General features: G+C 46.2%; 1 protein-coding gene across 1 annotated transcript in view; it reads right to left on the bottom strand.

Annotated features, from left to right (window-relative positions):
• Window positions 1–23831, bottom strand: part of LOC124001371 (dnaJ homolog subfamily C member 17-like) — a 56608-nt gene that overhangs the window by 19413 nt on the left and 13364 nt on the right. The window contains exons 2-10 of the mRNA XM_046308113.1: window positions 18639–18708; window positions 14047–14105; window positions 13837–13924; window positions 13571–13647; window positions 10255–10381; window positions 7164–7213; window positions 4342–4419; window positions 2136–2216; window positions 1332–1469 (exon numbers count right to left, since the gene is read on the bottom strand). Coding sequence (XP_046164069.1) covers window positions 1332–1469; window positions 2136–2216; window positions 4342–4419; window positions 7164–7213; window positions 10255–10381; window positions 13571–13647; window positions 13837–13924; window positions 14047–14105; window positions 18639–18708 — 768 coding nt within the window. The remainder of the gene's footprint in view (window positions 1–1331; window positions 1470–2135; window positions 2217–4341; window positions 4420–7163; window positions 7214–10254; window positions 10382–13570; window positions 13648–13836; window positions 13925–14046; window positions 14106–18638; window positions 18709–23831) is intronic.

The raw sequence follows: 23831 nt of genomic DNA, 5'->3' as shown, positions 1-23831 counted from the left end.
AAACAGCAAGCATGTAGAAGCACGGTGGCTAGGAAAAAGTCCCTAGAAAGGCAGGAACCCAAGAAGAAATCTAGAGAGGAACCAGGCTCTGAGGGGTGGGCAGTCCTCTTCTGGCTGTGCCGGGTAGAGATTATAACAGTACATGGCCTGGGGTATCCACTGACCCCAGGCCAGACAGTCTGCCCAGGACCTCCATGGTTCTCCCCAGTATCCACTGACCCCAGGCCAGATGTGGGACAATATTAGCAATATTCACTGGATCCCCATTATGTCATGTGGGCCTCTTTAGTGAGAAGCATTCTCACTGAGGGCTAATGTGAAAATTACACTGCTATAATCATTTTGTTTTCGTTCCCTGCCCTGAAAAACTCTGCGAGAGATGAAGCAATCTGCATCGGATAGCTTTAACCGGGAAAACCGGTTACCATAATAACATTACTCTGACAAGTCCCAATGCACGGGCCGGGCTGTGAACCCTGCATGGCGTGCTAACCCTGACGAGGGGCCTGAGTTACTGTGCTGAGGTGAAACAGTCCATCCATGCAGACCCGAGACCAAATGTATGGAAAAGCTCTTTATAAACAAAGTCAGCGTTATTACTATTATTAGGCCTAAATGACCACAGCAGGGAAACTAAGTAATGGTGATTATGACAGACAGACTGAATCATGTCTAGCTCATGACCAGAGAGAAGCTTAAACTTCCTGTACTCCTCAAACTGACTCAGATCACCTTCATCGTCCACCTACATTTCCCAACTGTGCTACAACATTATTCTGATTGGAGAAGGCCAGTATGCACGTTATGAAAGCCGACCAGGAGGTTAGCAAAAAGGTGGGCAGACTGGGGTGAGTACCACTCTGGGTAGAGAGAGAAAGCCCTCTCGTGCCAGCCTGCACGCTGGTCATGTTGGGTTACCGTGTGATTCTCATGGAGTGAGGCATTCCATTGGTCTCGCGGGTGGGTCAGGCCTTAATGAGAGGCGGGACAGGCCAGGGGATCGGGCCATCGCCGGGCCAACACACTGCTTCTCCAAGCCAAACAAACCTAAGACCATTTAACCAAACACATTTGTCTGGGCCAGACAAGGAGAGTGCAAGTGGATGGGCAATATTTTCTCACTGATACAAAATTAAAACCGCAGAAGTTTACATACCTCTCTTTGCGGGATGGTGTTTAGGAAATGTTATTTGGATTGGAAGCCAACAACGTGGAGATATTTGGCAACATAGGGCTTACATTATCATTGATGGGAGTGAAGGAGAATTAGGACTAAGCACATTGGGGAGAGGTTGCCCTACTTGTGGTGGCAGTTGCCCCTGGTTACATACCTGTTTAGGTGGGAAGTACTGTCCAGATGTTTGCTGAACCTGCGACACCACTGGGGTGATGACTTCAGGCTGTCCCTCAAGCCAAGAGATCTTCAGTGGGTTTGCTGTAAGGCCACTCTCGTTCTTATATGCCAATTCCTGGAGAGAAACAACGGAGTAACGTTAGACCCCAGTGTGACATGATCTGCTGACAGGCCATTTTTTCCCCCAGCACCACTAATGGAGCTACATCAACCTCTCTACTCCTCTCAGCTCTATAGAGTTAGTTGTGTCTTCCACCCCAGCCGTTGTGTGGGGTTTTGCCTTGTGTATTTGAAACGCACATGTGGGGTAAACTTTAGATACCCCTACCCCCCCAAGCAGCGTAGGGACCCCGAGATCTCCAGACAGCAAGAAGGCGACCACAGGCCCAGAGTCTGGCTCCCCAGGGGACAGCAGAAATGTTCTGTTGAGGGGAACCACACATCGCACCAGAGCCCACAACAAAACAGCATGTGACAGCAAAGGAGCAGAGGACTCAGGTGGTCTGAACAATGAGGCGGCTCAGCCCTTCTGTCCTCCTGGTTCCCATCAGAACACTCGGTTCTGTTACAGACACACACTACAAGATGATGAGAATGGCATCATGTGTGTGGAAAACTAGGGGCCTTGGGCTGGGAAGTTGTTGAGACGCATAATGCTCAGTGCAAACCAAATGGTAAAGAAATGGCCAATCAGTCAAATCTGGTGGGTATTGGTTGTTTTCAGTGACTTTTCAAAAGGAAATGAGATGAGTGTATATAATTTATGAACCAGAATACTTACAGCTGCTTTTACGGTTTCAAATTCTACCACAGCACTTCCTCTCTTCTTCCTTGATATGAGAACATTTAAAACGTCGCCATACTGAAAGAGCCACAGAAACACAGACAGTTATTACACAATGTATTCTCAAAGTAGAACACAGAACCAGAAAAATGGGCATCATTAAATCAGCAAGAAAAACCCAACAGTTGACCAGACAGGACTCTAAAGCTTAAATTCCATCACATCAGTTTATGGACCACCACCTCCAATGACAATGTTAGAGGACACACTTGTAATGGCTGAGTTTTCAAGTTACACAATAACAACTCTACGTAGGACATCCTGTGATTTGGTCCCTTGAGAGATTGAGACTGTTAGAGAGAATGAGAAACATATCATCCCTAAATGTGATCTTTAAAATTTCATGAACCCTAATGTATTTTTTTTTTTAATGATTCATTTCCAGAAAAATATCAACCGCAGTAACATTCTACCACAGCAGAAATGTCTGGGACACGTCAACATAAACGACTTTTAGCATGTTCCAAGTATCAAGACGGTATCCTATCCTGGAAAACTCTATAAAACATGTTTTGGTATAAACTGAAATTAGCCAAGGCCCTTGTCCAGCTGCCTGCCAGTACGTCAGATGCAGGGGAGTACAGGGGAGGAACAGTCCAGCCTGGGTCAACCACTGACCTCTGACACACACACACAGACGGAGAGACAGACAAAGACAGAGAGAGGAGCTGGAGAGTGGAGACAGGACTTGGACTGGGTCTCTGACAGCAGTAAAAGCTGATCTCTCTCAGCTGCACTTATAATTACAGAGGCTCTTGGCTGATTGAGGTTGATGGAGGCTGGGCTCCTCTGGGTAAAGGCCTGCAGCAGAGACAGGGCCCACGGCTGATACAGTATGTCACCTGAAATACAGGGCCGCTCTCATTAAGCCCACTTCTAGAGAGCAGTCTCAGCAAGGAGGCCTCTGAGAATCCCATTACCAGGAATCTGCTTCTCTGGGAAAAGGACAGGCCAGGAATGCTAATGGACGTGGACACTCTACAGCGTGCCAACAGTGACAAACGGGAGTCTCTGTAGACCCCTATTTCATAAATCCAAATATTTTAATATGTATTTTTTCTCCCCTCCAGGGAAGTCGTAAGGTTGCGTGAGTCCAAAACACACACAGTCCCCTTTCCCACACATGGGCGGCTACTCCTACTCAAGCATTACCTGCCACTCATCGTAGAAGCTTGCCATTGCAAATAGCGTTAAGTTGTTTTTTAAATGTCACTCTTTACTTTAGCAAAAACAACAACACTCCTTTTCCCACAATCCTCTAACCCAGCCTCCCACGCCTGACTGTACATTGAGTGCGTGCGGAGGAGAAATTCAAAGCTTTCCTTCCGTTTGACGTCAGTGACACTTGGACTTGACCTATCCTCATTCCTGCACGACCTACGCCCCACTAAAACTCCCATTAGCTGGTTGCAGTTCGAGGTGGTACACGGTTGCATGAGAAGAGCACATTTCCTAGCGACTCCCCTGGCACTGCTAAACCCGCCCAGTAGCAGGGACATTAACAATGGCATGCACCACTAAGAGGGCACTGCATTGCCCTAAGCCCTTTCACTGCTACAAAACTTAATGGGGCTTGTGTAAAGGGGAAAATAAAACCATCTAAAACACTGATGTCATGCAGAGCTCAAAAGCGAGCTGGACACCAGGCAGGTCTCATCACAGGCGAGTTGGAGACAGATACAGGTCTGTGATGCAGCAGGGGACAAGCCCTCACAGACAGATACAGGTCTGTGATGAAGCAGGGGACAAGCCCTCACAGACAGATACAGGTCTGTGATGCAGCAGGGGACAAGCCCTCACAGACAGATACAGGTCTGTGATGAAGCAGGGGACAAGTCCTCACAGACAGATACAGGTCTGTGATGCAGCAAGCCCTGCTTGTCCCCCTCCACCCGGCACCACATAGCTTGAGAGCTATATTCTACAAGTTTGATTACATAACCAGTGTCTCTTCTGCGACATTACACATTCAAATAAGAACATTTGATGGGAGACATACAGTAGGAGTCTTAGCTCCTTCCAAGAGATGAAGGTGTGAGAAACTGTTGCTCTCAGAAATAAACTGTGTGCCAACTTAATGGCGATGGCTTTTTGAATCATAGTCAACTGGTGATACTTGGTGATTGAAGTTCAAGGCACCCACCTTTGATAGAAGGCTAAAAATAAAGTCTTGAGAGTAGCCGCCGTTGGTGTCATCCTCTTTTTTACACTTCCACTTCAACTGAAAAGAGAGAAGGAAAAAAAAGTTAGGAAAGAAAAACTGAGACAGACAGATAACCCACCTTTGGTTATGAACTTACTTACATGGGGTCTGTACTAATGTTCCCCAAAGCTGCCAGTCTTGGGTTATGGAACCTACTTACATGGGGTCTGTACTAATGTTCCCCAAAGCTGCCAGTCTTGGGTTATGGAACCTACTTACATGGGGTCTGTACTAATGTTCCCCAAAGCTGCCAGTCTTGGGTTATGGAACCTACTTACATGGGGTCTGTACTAATGTTCCCCAAAGCTGCCAGTCTTGGGTTATGGAACCTACTTACATGGGGTCTGTACTAATGTTCCCCAAAGCAGCCAGTCTTGGGTTATGGAACCTACTTACATAGGGTCTGTACTAATGTTCTCCAAAGTTGCCAGTCTTGGGTTATGGAACCTACTTACATGGGGTCTGTACTAATGTTCCCCAAAGTTGCCAGTCTTGGGTTATGGAACCTACTTACATGGGGTCTGTACTAATGTTCCCCAAAACTGCCAGTCTTGGGTTATGGAACCTACTTACATGGGGTCTGTACTAAAGTTCCCCAAATCTGCCAGTTTTGGGTTATGGATAGGGTTGGGCGCTATCTAGATTTTCATACTGTCATATCGTTTCTGTACCATACCGGGGTATACGGTATTACCGGAAGTGCACACAAGGGACGCAATTTTTTTTAAACAAAATTGTTTTGGGGCAACAGTGATCTTGATCCAAGAGGGGATTGAATATCTCTGCTATAACCAAGAAGCTTGATCTTTACATCTAGCCACTTAGCTAGCACGAAAGCAAACTAAAAACAATGCTGAAGCACGGAACTGGATATATATGGTATATATCCGGGGCTCCCGATATATCTTAGATTTCTTACAGTTATACTTAATTTATAGTCAGTGGTGTAGCACACACTCCTGCAGCCCCCAGGAGAAAAAAAACAAACAAACATATGTTCTGATGACAAGCGTAGATTAAGCAGGACTGAGCCCGTGCCAGGCCGAGGAGCAGAGCAGCGCTCCAGGGGGACATTGTTCAGCTCTTGGAGCATACCCACCACCACCACCTGGGAGACCTGCAGTCAATTTGCAGTCAGCGTTACGTGCTTAGGGGAGGGCTACAATTAAGACAGGTCAGACTGGGATCTGGACCGAAGACACCAGACTGACTCACCTGCTGCTAGACAAATACGTGTGGCACGCAGCTAACGCGAGGGTCACTCAATCACACAGAAATATGTGAGAGTTATTCTGAGCAAAGTCCTGATTAGCCAATACCATGTAATAAAGCAATGATCTCTAACGTTGGCTGACAGCTGAAAGTTAACTCTACAGCATTTAAATTGTAAATGGTTCTTCTTCCCAGCGTCTAGCTCTCTGAGTAAGATGTTACATAACAGGTTCATTTCATTCATAACTCAGCAGTGTCAAGACCGTATCTCGCTAACTAATGGAACAGAATTATAAATGGCAAGCAGCGAGTGACCGTACCAGGGCAGAACTCTGTTCACTGTCAGGGAGAGACTTTCTGGGAATTGCACCCCCCACCCACACCTTTTTAAAACAATTATTTCCAAAAATGTGCTTTCTCCTTCCAAGGCCAATCTCTTCTACCCAACGATAACCTTGTACCCCATTAATCTTCTAACAAGGCAGAGCAGATCTTGGGTGATACCCAAATGTTCAGGCCGCTCCAGCAAGTTGCTACGGTCAACTGGTGTATGGTCAACTTCCAAATAGCACTGTTGAAATCTACTCTTTGAGGACCGTTAGAAACGTAAGCGTCAATGTCCCCCAGTAGTTTTGGACTTTATTCCACCTCAAAATAAAATACCAAAATATTAGTGAAAATTATTAAATTTCTGTTGTGGGGAAATTTAAATATGAAGCATTTTTTTCTGTCTCAGATTGAAAGATAAAGGACTGATAATATAGCCAGAATTGAGCCTGATAATATAGCCAGAATTGAGCCTGTTGTATTAGAATACTGAGGGAAAGAACAACGCTCTAGGGCCAGGAACAATACCGCTTGAATGTTGTAGCCTAAAAAAGACACAGATGTCATTCATTTACATCTAGCAATATTGTTCTATAACAACATTACTAACTGAAGTCTGACTTTGAGATTGACATTATTGCGTGTTACCAGCTAACAGACACAACTGCCCCTCAGAGTAATGTATGGAATAATATGCACATGCACAGTACATGAATACAATTTGTTTAATACCATAGCCAGACTCAACACTCAGCCCTGACGTTTGTTTTCCTAACTGAACACACAAACTTCTTTGGGGGATATACTGCTCTTGATGGGCATCAGACATGTTAACAATATTAAATACAGAAACACATTAGCTAACATCCCCAGTTTCCTTTAATAGATGGGGATTGAATAGTTTCCAGAGGAAATTTAATAACCCTCTTTTTACATAGTTACAGCACTCCTGACGATGGCCTACAGTACAGGAGAGGAACGGGGAGGAGTGTATGTACTCTCCATTAAATCTCAAATGTCTTGGTTTCCATCATAAACCACTTACAAATTAAATACCTTAGGAGATTCCAGCCACTCACTTCAGAGATTCCTCAGGAGGGAACCAGTATGAAGACACTTCTCCCTCTCCTCCCCCCTGCTCTCTTGTTCCTTCACCAAAAATCTCTACCCTAAATACTGACCCCTCTTCCAATCCCCTGACTAAAAGCAATATTCGAACTTACTTTTAATTTGGGGGTTACATTGCTCTTGGAATGCCTTCCAAATGCTGCGTCTGGAAGACAGTGAAGGGAGAGAGAGAGAGAGAAAGACAAAGAAAAAATTATTCATTCAAGCAGACAAAAAATATCAAAAGACGAATGAGACGGGGACGGGGAGGGCTCTGTCACAGTGGTCAGAACATTGTTGTCTCTCCGTTGGGAGACGGACAGGATCGGTTGTCTCGCATCACCACAGGTCATACATGATCAGTCTTGGATTGTTCATCTCTCCGCAGTACTGTACTCGCCCCGACCCCAAGCCTGCAGACCTGCCGGGTGCCTCGAGAGGCGTAACAGGGCGTTGTTCCAGGAAGGCCTCGCCGCAGAGGCCTGGAGAGACCCAATAGCGTGCGAGCAGAGAAGATCTCAGTGACGACGTGCTGAACTTGCCTGACTTAATGTGCAGCAGCAATGGGGGGGCCAGGCCAAGACCTCATCTCCCACAACGCTGACTCCCATCACCCTTTACTAGACCATCCATGGTTTCTCATGGCTCCGGCCCAGAACAAGCATCTTTTTCCCCCAAATGCATATGATATTAAGATGTAAAAGGATACCTTGTGGACCAGATGATGAAGCGCTATATTAGTCTGTCAGATCTGTATTATGCAGCCAGGTTATTTCTTTGCTAATGAACAAAAATAGGCCTTTCCTACAAATAGTCCAAACAGTTGTGTTCCTAAGAAACATAACATATTTTAAAAGGTCAAAGAACATGCCGTTGTTGTTCTGTCCAGACGAGCTGTGTACTGTGTAATATCTGGCCAACTGGCCGCTCACTGCCCTGTTGACTAGCCCAGTTCAGTAGACAGACTTAGCAGTGGGTCTGATAGACAGCACCATGTGCAACAGCATATAATTAGAGGTAGTAGATAAGGCGGTGATAGACATGGAATTTTGGATAACAGTAATTGGCCAGCCAAATGACCTTGGTCTCTGTAATAGCCGTTCAAGGGGTTGATGGCAGGTGGCTTAGTGGTTAGAGAGTTGGACTAGTAACCGAAAGGTTGCTAGATCAAATCCCTGAGCTGACATGGTAAACATATATCGTTCTGCCCCTGAACAAGGCAGTTACCCCACTGTTCCTAGGCCGTCATTGCAAATAAGAATTTGATCTTAAACTGACTTGCTTAGTTAAATCATTATATAACTAAGCAAGTCAGTTTGAGAACAAATTCTTATTTGTCTAACCCGGGCCTTTTCTTATTTGTTTAACCCGGGCCTTTTCTTATTTGTTTAACCCGGGCCTTTTCTTATTTGTTTAACCCGGGCCTTTTCTTATTTGTTTAACCCGGGCCTTTTCTTATTTGTTTAACCCGGGCCTTTTCTTATTTGTTTAACCCGGGCCTTTTCTTATTTGTTTAACCCGGGCCTTTTCTTATTTGTTTAACCCGGGCCTTTTTTTTTTACCCCGTTCAAATATTAAAAACATTTTGAAAAAAAGTTGCTTGAAAAGGCATGAGCTCTGCTTTGTTTCTTGCGCAGGCTGTACACACTCCAATAGTCTCTCATTCAACTTGACAAACACTTGATCATTTCACGGCGGCATCCCCTTTGTGGCCGTAATGCAACGTAAAAGAATCCATGCCTTTTGCGGCCCGGAAGTGCTGCATTTTGCCCTTTTCCCTGAGTGTGCTGCACAATCAGAAACGTCTCTCACTCACACAGCTGTCACGTGATCGGGTCTCTCTCACAGGCTACAAGTGAAGACCGACACATCCGGGATGCAACTTCACACGTCTTTATCCAATTCTGAGGTGCATATTGAAGATAATGGAAGAACTGTCCACATTTACTTTTTGTCAGTCAACAAGATGAGTAAGCATAAAGAACAACAAAAGCAGTAGCCTATGTCAATCTACAATCCCCCATAGTACAGAAGTTTACCTATTCTACTTTGTGCAAGAAATAAATATTCCAAACATAGTCTGGGACAGTTGTGGGATGTGATAGATCCCAAATTACTACAACCACTAGCATCAACAAAAACCTTTTCATGCAATGTGGTTGATGAAACCGATCAGAACGTTTAGCATACAATGTTGATAAACTATTAGGCTATTACTGTCACCCATCAGACTATTCTTGATTTAATCTGGTCTTTACATCTACTAAACAATATATATGTGTGACATTTGTTTTGATTTAGAATAGACCATTATCCTGCACCTGTATCGAAACAGGGGCAGCGGGGAAGAAATATGTCATCTATGCACTTAAATAGCAAATGGAGGAAGCTTTTACCTGTGGTTTATTTTCATGTTAGCCAGGTAGGCTGTACTCATGTTGTAAAGATAAGCAATGTGCTTAATATTAGGAAAGTCAAGAAATAAATATAGTAGGCCTAGCATATAGAAAACTGATGAGATCCTCGTTTTTTTATTAGCAGAAATGTTGTGCAATATGAGCTCATGGGGTCTCATGAAGTGTTTGATTAGATTTCAGATTACATTTGGGTTGATGTCAGAGTGATTAGAGGGACTATAGAGTGCTGAGTACCAAGCAGTTAGCAAGTTTGGTAGGCTACTAATGACCAGCAGCAGAATCAGAGCTTGGAGAAGCCTAATTACTGTGACTAAACAGTCATGTGGAATTTGACTGCATTTATGACTTGTGATCTCCGGTGTGTCAGTAATACGGTCACCGAAACAGCCCTAGTCACGGAATGACTTTTTTGTTGGGTGGCCCTTACCAGGGTGAGAGGTTCCAAACCCATTGTATTAATCATGTACTACAGCACCTTGCTTGTTTCAGCAAGGAGCAACAAAGTTTCACCATGTTGTTAAGAGTGTTATTCCAGAAACGGACTCAACTGCACGAATGCTCGGCCGTCCCGTCTTCAGTCAGCTATTCTTTACAAAAATATTGATTTTATCATTTTATGATAGTTATTTTATTTTCATAACAGTCTTCATCCATAACCGTCGGTTACACGGTTATGTGGTAAGTGTGCCAGCCATAGAAGTAGAATGAACATTGTAATCCAAACTCTGTGGGTAACAAGGTAGTAAAATGTACTGCGATGTTGAGTGACTGGTGTGGTTGAGTAGTGTACCTGTGGCTGTGTAGTCTGCTGTGCCTGTGTGGTGGAGCTGTGCTTCTCTCTCCATCTGGATCTGTTCTTTGATCAGCCTCTGTTCCTCCTGCAGCTGCCTGGAGCCCTCCTCTCGCAGACGGGCAATCTGACAGGACAATTACCTCATGGTTAACAACAAGGAACATCCTTCTCTCAAGGATAGGTTCTGGGCCAGTATTCACAAAGTGTCTCAGAGTAGGAGTAGTGATCTAGGATCAATGTTGTCCTTTAAATCATAATGAATCAGCGCTTTTACTATGCCTATGAAGGATTGTGGTCTTTTACTTGGTTGGACAGTAATCCACGACCATATGAACTGCAGTAACACCAGCCAATGTGCAGTACCACTAGTTCATTACTATAGTTAGAACAGAATACTGCCACCTACTGGTGATCACTCCCAGTCAGTCACAACACATGGTCCATAATTGCATGCATTTAACAGGTTGAGTGCAAGTCATCATGACTCAAATGAAAAGCATCCCAAACCTTTTATTTATCATTGACTTCACGAGCAAAGTGTATCAATAATGATATGGCAATGAATCTAGAACCAACAAAAATTTGATCATATTACTCAAGTGCTAGCCTCTCTACACTGGCTTCCTGTTAAGGCAAGGGCTGATTTCAAGGTTTTACTGCTAACCTACAATGCATTACATGGGCTTGCTCCTACCTATCTTTCCAATTTGGCCATTATTTGCTCGAATCTTTAGTGAATTTCAAGGTCAATCAAAGGAAACCTGTGAAAGCGTGCGTTATAAAAGGTTAATCAATTGAGGGTTGAGACGGGTTGAGGAGAGTAGAGGTGACGGTGTGAGGGCTGAGGAGAGTAGAGGTGGCGGTGTGAGGGTCGAGGAGAGTAGAGGTGGCGGTGTGAGGGTCGAGGAGAGTAGAGGTGGCGGAGTGAGGGCTGAGGAAAGTAGAGGTGGCGGTGTGAGGGTCGAGGAGAGTAGAGGTGGCGGTGTGGGGGCTGAGGAGAGTAGAGGTGGCTGTGTGAGAGGGTATGAGGGTCGAGGAGAGTAGAGGTGGCAGTGTGAGAGGGTGTGAGGTTCGAGGAGAGTAGAGGTGGCAGTGTGAGAGGGTGTGAGGGTCGAGGAGAGTAGAGATGGCAGTGTGAGAGGGTCGAGGGAGAGTAGAGGTGGCAGTGTGAGAGGTGGTGGTGGTGTGAGAGGGTCGAGGAGAGTAGTGGTGGCTGTGTGAGAGGGTGTGAGAGGGTCGAGGAGAGTAGAGGTGGCTGTGAGAGGGTGAGAGTAGAGGTGGCAGTGTGAGAGGGTGTGAGGGTCGAGGAGAGTAGAGGTGGCAGTGTGAGAGGGTCGAGGAGAGTAGAGGTGGCTGTGTGAGAGGGTCGAGGAGGCAGTGTGAGAGGGTCGAGGAGAGTAGAGGTGGCAGTGTGAGAGGGTCGAGGAGAGTAGAGGTGGCTGTGTGAGAGGGTCGAGGAGAGTAGTGGTGGCTGTGTGAGAGGGTCGAGGAGAGTAGTGGTGGCTGTGTGAGAGGGTCGAGGAGAGTAGAGGAGAGTCGAGAGGTGGCTGTGTGGAGGGAGTAGAGGTGGCTGTGTGAGAGGGTCGAGGAGAGTAGAGGTGGCAGTGTGAGAGGGTCGAGGAGAGTAGAGGTGGAGGTGTGAGGGTCGAGGAGAGTAGAGGTGGCAGTGTGAGAGGGTGTGAGGGTCGAGGAGAGTAGAGGTGGCAGTGTGAGAGGGTCGAGGAGAGTAGAGGTGGCTGTGTGAGAGGGTCGAGGAGAGTAGAGGTGGCTGTGTGAGAGGGTCGAGGAGAGTAGAGGTGGCAGTGTGAGAGGGTCGAGGAGAGTAGAGGTGGCTGTGTGAGAGGGTCGAGGAGAGTAGAGGTGGCTGTGTGAGAGGGTCGAGGAGAGTAGAGGTGGCAGTGTGAGAGGGTCGAGGAGGTAGAGGTGGCAGTGTGAGAGGGTCGAGGAGAGTAGAGGTGGAGAGTAGAGAGGGTAGAGGTGGCTGTGTGAGAGGGTCGAGGAGAGTAGTGGTGGCTGTGTGAGAGGGTCGAGGAGAGTAGTGGTGGCTGTGTGAGAGGGTCGAGGAGAGTAGAGGTGGCTGTGTGAGAGGGTCGAGGAGAGTAGAGGTGGCAGTGTGAGAGGGTCGAGGAGAGTAGAGGTGGCTGTGTGAGAGGGTCGAGGAGAGTAGAGGTGGCAGTGTGAGGGTCGAGGGAGTAGAGGTGGCAGTGTGAGGGTCGAGGAGAGTAGAGGTGGCAGTGTGAGAGGGTCGAGGAGAGTAGAGGTGGCTGTGTGAGAGGGTCGAGGAGAGTAGAGGTGGCAGTGTGAGAGGGTGTGAGGGTCGAGGAGAGTAGAGGTGGCAGTGTGAGAGGGTCGAGGAGAGGAGAGGTGGCAGTGTGAGAGGGTCGAGGAGGTAGAGGTGGCTGTGTGAGAGGGTCGAGGAGGCAGTGGAGAGGGTCGAGGAGAGTAGAGGTGGCTGTGTGAGAGGGTCGAGGAGGAGTGTGAGAGGGTAGAGGTGGCTGTGTGAGAGGGTCGAGGAGAGAGGGTGGCTGTGTGAGAGGGTCGAGGAGAGAGAGGTGGCTGTGTGAGAGGGTCGAGGAGGCAGTGTGAGAGGGTCGAGGAGAGTAGAGGTGGCTGTGTGAGAGGGTCGAGGAGAGTAGAGGTGGCTGTGTGAGAGGGTCGAGGAGAGTAGAGGTGGCTGTGTGAGAGGGTCGAGGAGGCAGTGTGAGAGGGTCGAGGAGAGTAGGGGTGGCTGTGTGAGAGGGTCGAGGAGAGTAGAGGTGGCTGTGTGAGAGGGTCGAGGAGAGTAGAGGTGGCTGTGTGAGAGGGTCGAGGAGAGTAGAGGTGGCTGTGTGAGAGGGTCGAGGAGAGTAGAGGTGGCAGTGTGAGAGGGTCGAGGAGGCAGTGTGAGAGGGTCGAGGAGAGTAGGGGTGGCTGTGTGAGAGGGTCGAGGAGAGTAGAGGTGGTTGTGTGAGAGGGTCAAGGAGAGTAGAGGTGGCTGTGTGAGAGGGTCGAGGAGAGTGAGGTGGCTGTGTGAGAGGGTCGAGGAGAGTAGGGATGGCTGTGTATGTATGTCTTACCTTCACTAAGCCAGTGATTGGAACAGTTGTACTCAAGAGCTGACTGTGTGTGGTGCAGCGTTTTGGAGTTGGTGTGAGCTAAGCATCCGTTCTACTTTATCCATTCTCCAGGATGCCTGGAATGGTTTTATCCACCTCACTGCTCTAGGCCCATGTGTCTGGTTGAGGGATTGACATTGAAAGTGAACTGTGCCTGTATGATCTGTTCTGGGGTCAGAGTAGGAAACTAGGATGCTGTGAAGTTGCGTCTTTCTTACCTCCTCCTCTAGTGTTCTGGTGTTTTGGAACTGCTCTGCACTATGTACCTCAGCCTGGCGTTCCCTGGCCTCCAAGTCTGTGAAAATCGTACACACAGAGTAACACACACACACACACACACACACACACACACACACACACACACACACACACACACACACACACACACACACACACAGTTAGCATCATCCTGATAGCCAGTCTTGTGTTTTTAGGGGAAGAGTTGTTGAGTTGAGTTGTCGTAGGCACAGGTCTGAGGGCTCACCGAGCTTGATCTTCTTCCTCTTAGCATCTAGCTTGTTGTTTCTCTCCTCCGCTTGTTTCTTGGCAGCGCATATCTTATCGTAAGCAGCCTGACACAGAGGAGAGGAGGACAGTTTGATGTGATGAACAGTTGGAGAGAAGAGAGAAAGAGGGTCTGGTGATGGTATGGATGGTGTGTGTGTCAGACAGACAGAAAGGACAGAAGTCTTACCCTGGCAGCAGCATCAGTCAGCACCTCTAGGGCCTGGGACAGCTGGTGGAAGAGATCAGCTGGGGAGGAAACACCAAGGACACTGTCATAAATCACTTTCCAAAAGCCACCTTTTTAGCCGGGCTTTTTATAAGTGATTGTTTTGCTTTCTATGTTCATTTATACATTCTGCGCTGTACTTACAGATAACTGCCAAAATAAAAGAAACACTTGAGTAAATGAGTAAAAGCATGTGCTTCCACACAGGTGTGGTTTCTGAATGAATTAAGTAAATAACATCCCATCATGCTTAGGGTAATGTATAAAAATGGCTAGTTACCCATTACTGGATAGAAAAAGAGAGCTCAGTGACTTTGAAAGAGGGGTCTGAAAGGAGCATAGGGGGATGAAAATGTGTGTGTGTGTGTGTGTGTGTGTGTGTGTGTGTGTGTGTGTGTGTGTGTGTGTGTGTGTGTGTGTGTGTGTGTGTGTGTGTGTGTGTGTGTGTGTGTGTGTGTGTGTGTGTGTGTGTGTGTGTGTGTGTGTGTGTGTGTGTGTGTGTAGCGCCTGGGACAGCATTTTCCATCACCATCAACAAAACACCAAATTATGGAATTTCTCGTGGAAGAAATTGTCGCATCCCCCCAAAAGAGTTCCAGACACTTGTAGAATCTACGCCAAGGCACCCATGAATGTGGTCTGGCAGCTTGTGGTGGCACAACACCCTATATAAACACTTTTGGTGTTTCCTTTATTTTGTCAGTTACCTGAACATAGAAACATATACAATCTCATATTCCTGCTCAGTGAGGACTTAAAGGTAAGTTGTGATCGAGGGGACTGTAGTGTATGTGTAGAATGTTAGCTTTAAAAACAACAACCAAATGGAACGAAGGCTAACAATACACGGTAATGATATCTTAGTGAGGTGCTAACACGCAGGGGGAGGTCAGAGGATGGGAGAGACTTGGTGGAGTGTGGAGGAAAGGACAAGGCCGGGTTAAGAAACAAGTCAGCTTGTGCTCTGTGTGGTGTCTCTGTGCCAACGCGGGACCCGGGGCTGAGATAAACGGAGACATTTCCTGCAATAAAATGTGCCTGGAGTCTCACGAATACGGGTTCCTCTAATGATCCACCCGCACTTTTCCCACAAACCCACCCGGGCCTCTCAATCCAGCTCCCATTAGGGAGCCCTAAGGGGACACGGGGCCAATCAAGAGTACCACGCAAACCTCCGGTGCTTGCCTCTATCCAACCTTCCAGCCCCAGACTCAGAACCGCAAACCCCCAGCCCATAACCGGCCCCATTACCGCACTCTACTGCTCCAGCTTAATCACTCACTTATGGGAGTTTTTTTTCTTCTATCTAACAGGCATATACTTTTACTCCCTGTGAGGAAAGTGGCAAGTGGACGGGTCAACTTACCTACGCACATGGAATAGAGCTAGCTGAATCATTGGCCTGTGCAGCTCAGACTGTCACAGCACAGAGGGTGCATATATAAGGGTGGGGATGGAAGATGACCCCCACCTCACCTCAACACTCCCCCCCCGCCATCCCACTTTGGGCTATAGTCTCAGGGCTCTTATCCTCTCATGTGAGTGGATAAATCACTGCATGTGATGTGAAAGTGCATATTCCTCACCATCTACTTTTCATTTCTGTGAAAACAGAGCGATTTTATGCCACTCAGTCCCCTATTACCCCACTGTTTCCCGTTTATTACTTAAATCAGGAAGAGTTAAAAGGCATCCACACACATTGGAAAATAAATGTGACTTTGGATGACAACATGATGTTTGTTTCCAACATTAGGGCTGTTTTTTAGGGCTGTTTTTCTAAAAGAAGTTAAATCCGAAGTGTTTTGTTTCCTTGTCACAAAACTAACGAGTATCGCGATATTGGATATTGTCCCAAACATACTGGTCATACTGTCTGGCTGGGACTGGCCCAGGTAACTGGAGGGCTTGAGGGAAGGCTCTGCTCTGCTTAGCCGGTCTGTAGAGGCCTGTGGCCGGCCTGTCTGGCAGCATGGCACAGAGGGGAGCAGACTGTAGAGTTTTTTTTATTTGACCTTTATTTAACTAGGCAAGTCAGTTAAGAACAAATTCTTATTTTCAATGACGGCCTAGGAACAGTGGGTTAACTGCCTTGTTCAGGGGCAGAACGACAGATTTTTACCTTGTCAGCTCGGGGATTCGGTCTTGCAACCTTTCAGTTACAAGTCCAACGCTCTAACCACTAGACTACCTGCCGCCCTACGTAGTCTAGTCAAGGGTTAAGGCGTCCTCATGCTTCTCAAACAAAACAGTTCGGAACAGTTTGTGCATACAGTGCCTTCGGAAAGTATTCAGACCCTTGACTAACATTTTGTTACAGACATTCTAAAATGGATACATTTAAAAATCCTCAGCAATCTACACACAATATCCCATATTGACAAAGCATAAAACAGGTTTTTAGAAAACACAAATAACTTATTTATATAAGTATTCAGACCCTTTGCTATGAGAGACGGAATTGAGCTCAGATGCATCCTGTTTCCATTGATCATCTTTGAGAGGTTTCTACAACTTGGAGTCCAACTGTGGTAAATTCAATTAAATGGACATGATTTAGAAAAGGCTGCCTATATAAGGTCCCACATTTGACAGTACATGTCAGAGCAAAAACCAAGCCATGAGGTCGAAGGAATTGTCCGTAGAGCTCAGAGACAAAATCATGTCGAGGCACAGATCTGGGGAAGGGTACCAAAAATAGTCTGCAGCATTGAATGTCCCCAAGAACACAGTAGCCTCAATCATTCTTAAAATGGAAGAAGTTTGGAACCACCAAGACTCTTCCTTGAGCTGGCCACCCGGCCAAACTGAGCAATCTGAGGAGAAGGGCCTTGGTCAGGGAGGTAAACAAGTACCTGATGGTCACTCTGACAGAGCTCAAGAGTTCCTCTGTGGAGATGGGAGAACCTTCCAGAAGAACAACCATCTCTGCAGCACACCACCAATCAGGCCTTTATGTTAGAGTGGCCAGATGGAAGCTACTCCTCAGTAGAAGGCACATGACTGCTCGCTTGGGGTTTAGCAAAAGTCACCTAAAGACACTCAGACCATGAGAAACAAGATTCTCTGGTCTGATGAAACCAAGATGTAACTATTGGCCTGAATGCCAAGCGTCACATCTAGAGGAAATTTGACACCATCCCTACGGTAAAGAATGGTCGGTTGCAGCATCATGTTTTGGGGATATTTTTCAGCAGCAGGGACTGGGAGACTCGTCAGGATCAAGGGAAAGATGAACGGAGCAAAGTACAGAGAGATCCTTGATGAACACATGCTCCAGAGTGCTCAGGACATCAGACTGGGGCGAAGGTTCACCTTCCAACAGGACAATGACCCTAAGCACACAGCCAAGACAAAGCAGGAGTGGCTTCGGGACAAGTCTCTGCATGTCCTTGAGTCCGGACTTGAACCCGGTCGAACATCTCTGGAAAGACCAGAAAATAGCTGTGGAGCAAAGAATGGGTGAAACTCCCCAAATACAGGTGAGCCAAGATTGTAGTGTCATACCCAAGAAGAAGAGAAGGCTGTAATTGCTGCCAAAGGTGCATACAAATGTACTGAGTAAAAGGGTCTGAATAATTATGCAAATGTGATATTTCAGTTTTTAGTTTTTAATAAATTAGAAAATAAAAAAAATAAAAATAAATGTTCTTTGTCATTATGTGATATTGTGTGTAGATTGATGAGGGGAAAACACAATTTAATCAATTTTAGAATAAGCTGTAACCTAACAAAATGTGGAAACGGTTGTCTGAATACTTTCTGAAGGCACTGTATATTATGACAACATTTTGTGGTTTTTGTTAGTTTTGGACTTCGACAAAGGGTTTTTCAGCCGTTCGGGCACAATACATTTTTTATTGTGCTAAGCAAAGGTCGGTAGCCGAAGTTTAAGCCCCCTTATCGGCGATTGGTCAAAAGGTAGGGATTCTTCAATTAAGTCTTTGTTGTCATTCAACAAGAGACAACTCATCTTCATGCACATTTTCTCACTTGAGAAATATTCCACCAAACATCCTTAGTCGGATGCAAAATTGCGCGACCAAGATCTCCTCAGCAAAAAATTGTCAAGATTAATAACAGATTTATTGAGTTATTCATTCTGACTATTATGAGGAAGTGTATACTGGCTACGAAGTCTGAAACTGGACAAACGTTATTATTGCCACTTTTTTCTCATTTTTCAAAGCAAGGTGTTTTAAGGGAGTCTACAAGGAAACGAGTCATTCGGTTTGCTGAGCTTGGCTAGGCATCGGCCGAAATGAAGCTTGCTGACACCTTTAGGGTGAGGCTTTAAATGGAGACTTCAGCATGGTCCCTGCTGACAGGGACACTGCACACAGGACATGAATATCCATCTTAACCTCCGAGTAATACAAGACACAGAACACACGCTATTCTCTCAATGTGGTCTGGTCAGAATCATGGATGTGGCTGGTGGTGATGGTGTTCAGGTTTTACAATCATCTACAGAGGAAGAAAGCCGACATACAAGGTGAGGAGAAATGGGCATTGTACCTAAGCTTTACTTGTGCCATGTCTTTTTCACTAACCTGCTTTTGGGTTGTCTGGGTTCTTGTCTGGATGGCATGTCAAGGCTTTCTGTCGGTAGGCTTTCTTGATCTACAGGAGAAAATGGGAAAGTTCAATCAGAGTTATCGAGTATTTACTTTTTATGTACGCATGGACTTAGGTCAGCACATTATTATTCTCATTGTTATGTCCCAGTCCACTATGTTCAGATGTCTATTGAAACTATAAAAATGTTTATCTGTGGTGAATTTTCCAGTCAAAAAACAAGTCACCCTTGTCCAATAACCTCCAGCGAAAAAAACCTGTCCCTAGAGTGGATGAATATTTTTGTAGATGCATACAGTTAGTTCTTTTTTTTCAGCTTGGTTGGACTTTGTGGTAGCGACTGTATACTGTTGTTGTTTCAAAATAACGCCTACAGGGTTGTTTTTCCTGAATATTCTAAACCGCTGTATGCAGCTTGGCAATCTAGAATCGTTGAAATATATCTCCAACACCAATTACTCTTTTGCATGCCATCACTGGCACAAAACGTAAATGTGCATAAAAATTATGGTCCCCTGGAAACATAATAAAAATAGTAAAAGATTGATAAAACTACAGGGGGTAGAAAAGTGTTCAGTGGTAGGGAGTTTAGGTTCAGTTTCACTGGGGGGGGGGGGGTTAGGTTCAGTTTCACTGGGGGGCCCCATCAATATCTGCACCCATCCTTTGCTGTGCTTGTGATAATGTACTTTAAATAAAGATTGACTTGACACTGCTGTCACCTTTATGCTGACAATGCTTTTTCAAGAAAGATAAATGTGGACTGTGTCGGCAGGAGAGGATGAGATTAGCTTCATTGGGGCGAGGAAAAAAAGTTACAATAACATGCAAACAGCGTGCCATTGTCATCACGAAATTGGGAAGGCAGCCATTCATATCTTGGGTCTCAAGCCAAAACATTTTAAAATATGAGCGACCAAATTAGGAAACAAAACAATACTTTGGAGCATTGCAATCTTAAGTGAGGTTTTAGTCCTTTTTTTTTTTTTTTTACTCTGTTGTTCTCTGGAATGTTAACCGCGTTTCTTCGGCCCTTCTGCACAAGTTAATGACATGTTTTTCATTAGGAGAAGTCTACTCCTCCAGCGAGGAAGTAGGGCACATTGAGAGAGAGAGAGAGAGAGAGAGAGAGAGAGAGAGAGAGAGAGAGAGAGAGAGAGAGAGAGAGAGAGAGAGAGAGAGCAGCTCTCTGAAGAGACAGGAAGTGCAGAGCACCCAGCTTTTCAAACCACTCCTCTATCCTCAGTACAGACCTCACTAGTAATCAGCCCTGCCAGCATTCTGCATGCTTTCACCTCCCCTCTTTCACCTCCTCTCACCCTTGCTGCCAATCAATCCGATCCCGTCCATTGGAACTGGATAGATCAGGGACTCCTTTCTGTTCTGCAGGCCTGGAACTTTTGCATTGGATGCCATCTACTCCGGCAAATGCAACATTTCCCTGTCTGTCTATTGTTTTGCACTAACAGGAATGTGCCAGAACATACTGTGCAGACCGACCAACTGACTGACTGACTGTTAGTGAACTGAAAAGGATATGGTAATAAACTCAGCAAAAAAATAAATGTCCTCTCACAGTCAACTTTTCAGCAAACTTAACATGTGTAAATATTTGTATGAACAACTGAGACATAAACTGAACAAGTTCCACAGACATGTGACTAACAGAAATGGAATAATGTGTCCCTGAACAAAAGGGGGGGGGGGGGGGGGGCAAAATCAAAAGTAACAGTCAGTATATGGTGTGACCACCAGCTGCATTAAGTACATCTCCTCCTCATGGACTGCACCAGATTTGCCAGTTCTTGCTGTGAGATGTTACCCCACTCTTCCGCCATCCTCCTTAATTAGACTGATCTGGCCTTAGGAAATTAACAGCTAGAGAAAAAGATAGAGGGAGGATAAGAAGGAGAAGGAGTACAAGGCACCTGCAAGTTCCCGGACATTTCTGGGAGGAATGGCCCTAGTCCTCACCCTCCAATCCAACAGATCCCAGACGTGCTCAATGGAATTGAGATCAAGGCTCTTCGCTGGCCATGACAAAACACTGACATTCCTGTCTTGCATGAAATCACGCACAGAACGAGCAGTATTGCTCGAGGTTCATTCTTGTCATGCTGGAGGGTCATGTCAGGATGAGCCTACAGGAAGGGTACCACATGAGGGAAGAAGATGTCTTCCCTGTAACGCACAGCGTTGAGATTGCCTGCAATGACAACAAGCTCAGTCCAATGATGCTGTGACACACCTCCCAAGGTCATGACGGACGCTCCACCTCCAAATCGATCTCGCTCCAGTGTACAGGCCTCGGTATAACATTCATTCCTTCGATGAAAAACGCAAATCCGACCATCACCCTTGGTGAGACAAAACCGCGACTCGTCAGTGAAGAGCACTTTTTGCCAGTCCTGTCTGGTCCAGCGACGGTGGGTTTGTGCCCATAGGCGGCGTTGTTGCCGGAGATATCTGATGAGGACCTGCCTTACAGCAGGCCTACAAGCCCTCAGTCCAACCTCTCTCAGCCTACTAGGGCAGTCTGAGCACTGATGGAGGGATTGCGTGTTCCTGGTGTAACTCGGGCAGTTGTTGTTGCCATCCTGTACCTGTCCCGCAGGTGTGATGTTTGGATGTACCGATCCTGTGCAGGTGTTGTTACACGTGGTCTGCCACTGCGAGGATGGTCAGCTGTCCGTCCCGTCTCCCTGTAGCGCTCACTTAGGCGTCTCACAGTACTGACATTGCAATTTATTGCCCTGGTCACATCAGCAGTCCTCATGCCTCCTTGCAGCATGCCTAAGGGACGTTCACGCAGATGAGCAGGGACCCTGGGCATCATTATTTTGGTGTTTTTCAGTCAGTAGAAAGGCCTCTTTAGTGTTCTAAGTTTTCATAACTGTGACCTTAATTGCCTACCGTCTGTAAGCTGTTAGTCTCTTAACGACCGTTCCACAGGTGCATGTCCATTATTTGTTTATGGTTCATTGAAAGAGCATGGGAAACAGTGTTTAAACCCTTTACAATGAATATCTGTGAAGTTACTTGGATTTTTACAAATGATCTTTGACAGGGTCCTGAAAAAGGGACGTTTCTTTTTTTGCTGAGTTTACATCAGCAGTTAGAGAAGACATTTGATTAACTATCTGATATGAGCCTCCCCTGGCCTGAGGTAGTCTGGGTTTGACCTGGACCTGGTGTGCTGTCCAGAGGTGGATGGGTGCAGAGCTGACAGAGGGAACAGCATACGTGCATCTCTCTCCTAATGGTGACTTTGAACCAGTTCAGTAGGATGGCGTTGTGAAGCCACACATTCTTACAGCCCTTCATTCAGGAGTGCATACTACATACAGTAATATGCAAGTCTGTGGAACTATTTCAAGAAGCAACACTTCCCCCTCAGCCTCATACACCCTCTCCTCTGACTCTGGACTTCCAGTAAAACTGGGATAAACTGAAAACTATCGACAACGACCACTTATCGCAGGCATTTTGCTGATATCATTCATTACAATAAGTAGCCTATACTAGAGAAATGTGAAGCTTGAAATTAAGTAAATTTGCTAATGTGTGTGATGTTAATGGGACAATTGATGGCCACAACCATCAAACTAGTAGTAGTAGTTTAATTAAAGGATAATACCATTTTTTTTAAACAGATGCAAATTAATGTTTTTAAAGTTATTCTATTTATCATTATCTCATCAATTTAGACAATTTATTGAGATACAGATTTTCATCCATATCACCCAGCTATCTTCCAGTGACAATTCCCTTTCCTTTCCTCTACTAATCAGTCAGTCACTTTCTGGTCTGCTGCCTTTTTTTGTCTCTTCCCCTCTCTTGGACCCCCCCCCCCCCTCCTCATAATCTGTTTCACAGAGTTCAGCACATTGCCTCAGTTGAGGAGTGAGTCAGCGGCAGATGTCCTGTTGAGCAGCGAGATGAGCGACATGAGGAGCTCCTGAGTTACACAGCACTGCCACTGCCCAAGAGAAACACCCGGCCAGCTGAAGAGGTCAGGTCGTGTCTTCAACTCACATAGCAGAGTTTGCCTTCATCAGACCAATTTAATAGGATTACGTGTCTCTGTCATCGTGTAAGGTCAAAGTAGGTTTCTCCAGCTGTCTGGACAGCAAGTGCAACCAGCCAACAAGGCCGCTGTGCTGAAAAGCATTCAAGCTAGAAATTGTAACACCGCCAGTCAATCAAATCCCTCCGAGAGTGGCTACCTCACCTCCCTGGGGGAGGGGGAGGAAGAGATCCCCTCTGTATTAATAACAGCCCATTTGGTGAATGCGTACCCCCCCCCCTGCCTCATCTCTCTATCCCTCATCTACCGCTGGCACATGAATACTGCTCCCCCAGCTCAGAATTTAGTTAAATAATACATGATTGCTCCCATCAATGCAGTAACATGCAAGCCCTAATTGAGGTAGAACCAGGATCCAAGTTTAGAGTTTGCTAATTCAGTGCTAAGTGAGAGTAGAAATCTCAGGTTGAGTGGCAGGTCCTCCCTGAATGAGGAGGGTCAATAACTGTGCCAACTAAGAGCCTACCGCTCATTACAGTTTTTTCCAGTGCTGGATATCCTAAATCAATTATGAGAGAAAGACCTCTTAAAGGATCCAATGAACCATAAGACTAATGAGGCCCAAGCGAGAATCAAGCCCATCCCTCACTCCTAAGCAGTGGGTTACTGTACTTTACTTGCAGTACCAGCAGGCACACAGTAGCCCAATGGTTGGTGCCTGATGAAATCAAGCTCTCTCTGCCACCCGCTGCCTGCCACAGTCTTTACTGCATGCCCACACCTTGTCCTCATTACCCCAGTCTGTGGTGACTATTACAGCTGACAACTGGCCCCAGCAACCACAGCACTACCCCAGCAGGGCCCCAACAGAACCCACATGGGTGGTTGATTTGGTAGCTGCCTGGTTTGCCATGGGGCCATCCTCCTTAATTACACTGATCTGGCCTTTATATGAAATGATCAGCTAGAGAAAAAGATAGAGGGAGGGTAAGAAGGAGAAGGAGTACAAGGGAGAAAGAAAACAAAATGATAAGAGCTACAGAGCATGGGGGTATAGAGTGGAAACTGTGTGCGTGCGCCTGCCTAGTAAGATATAATTGCAGTTCAGCTCCCAAAATGCACACTGAGCGAGCATAGCTCG

This window comes from Oncorhynchus gorbuscha, linkage group LG17, assembly GCF_021184085.1.
Source record: "Oncorhynchus gorbuscha isolate QuinsamMale2020 ecotype Even-year linkage group LG17, OgorEven_v1.0, whole genome shotgun sequence".
NCBI classification, from domain to species: domain Eukaryota; kingdom Metazoa; phylum Chordata; class Actinopteri; order Salmoniformes; family Salmonidae; genus Oncorhynchus; species Oncorhynchus gorbuscha.
Note: the sequence above shows the minus strand (reverse complement) of the source record. Positions and strands in the feature narration are given on the sequence as shown.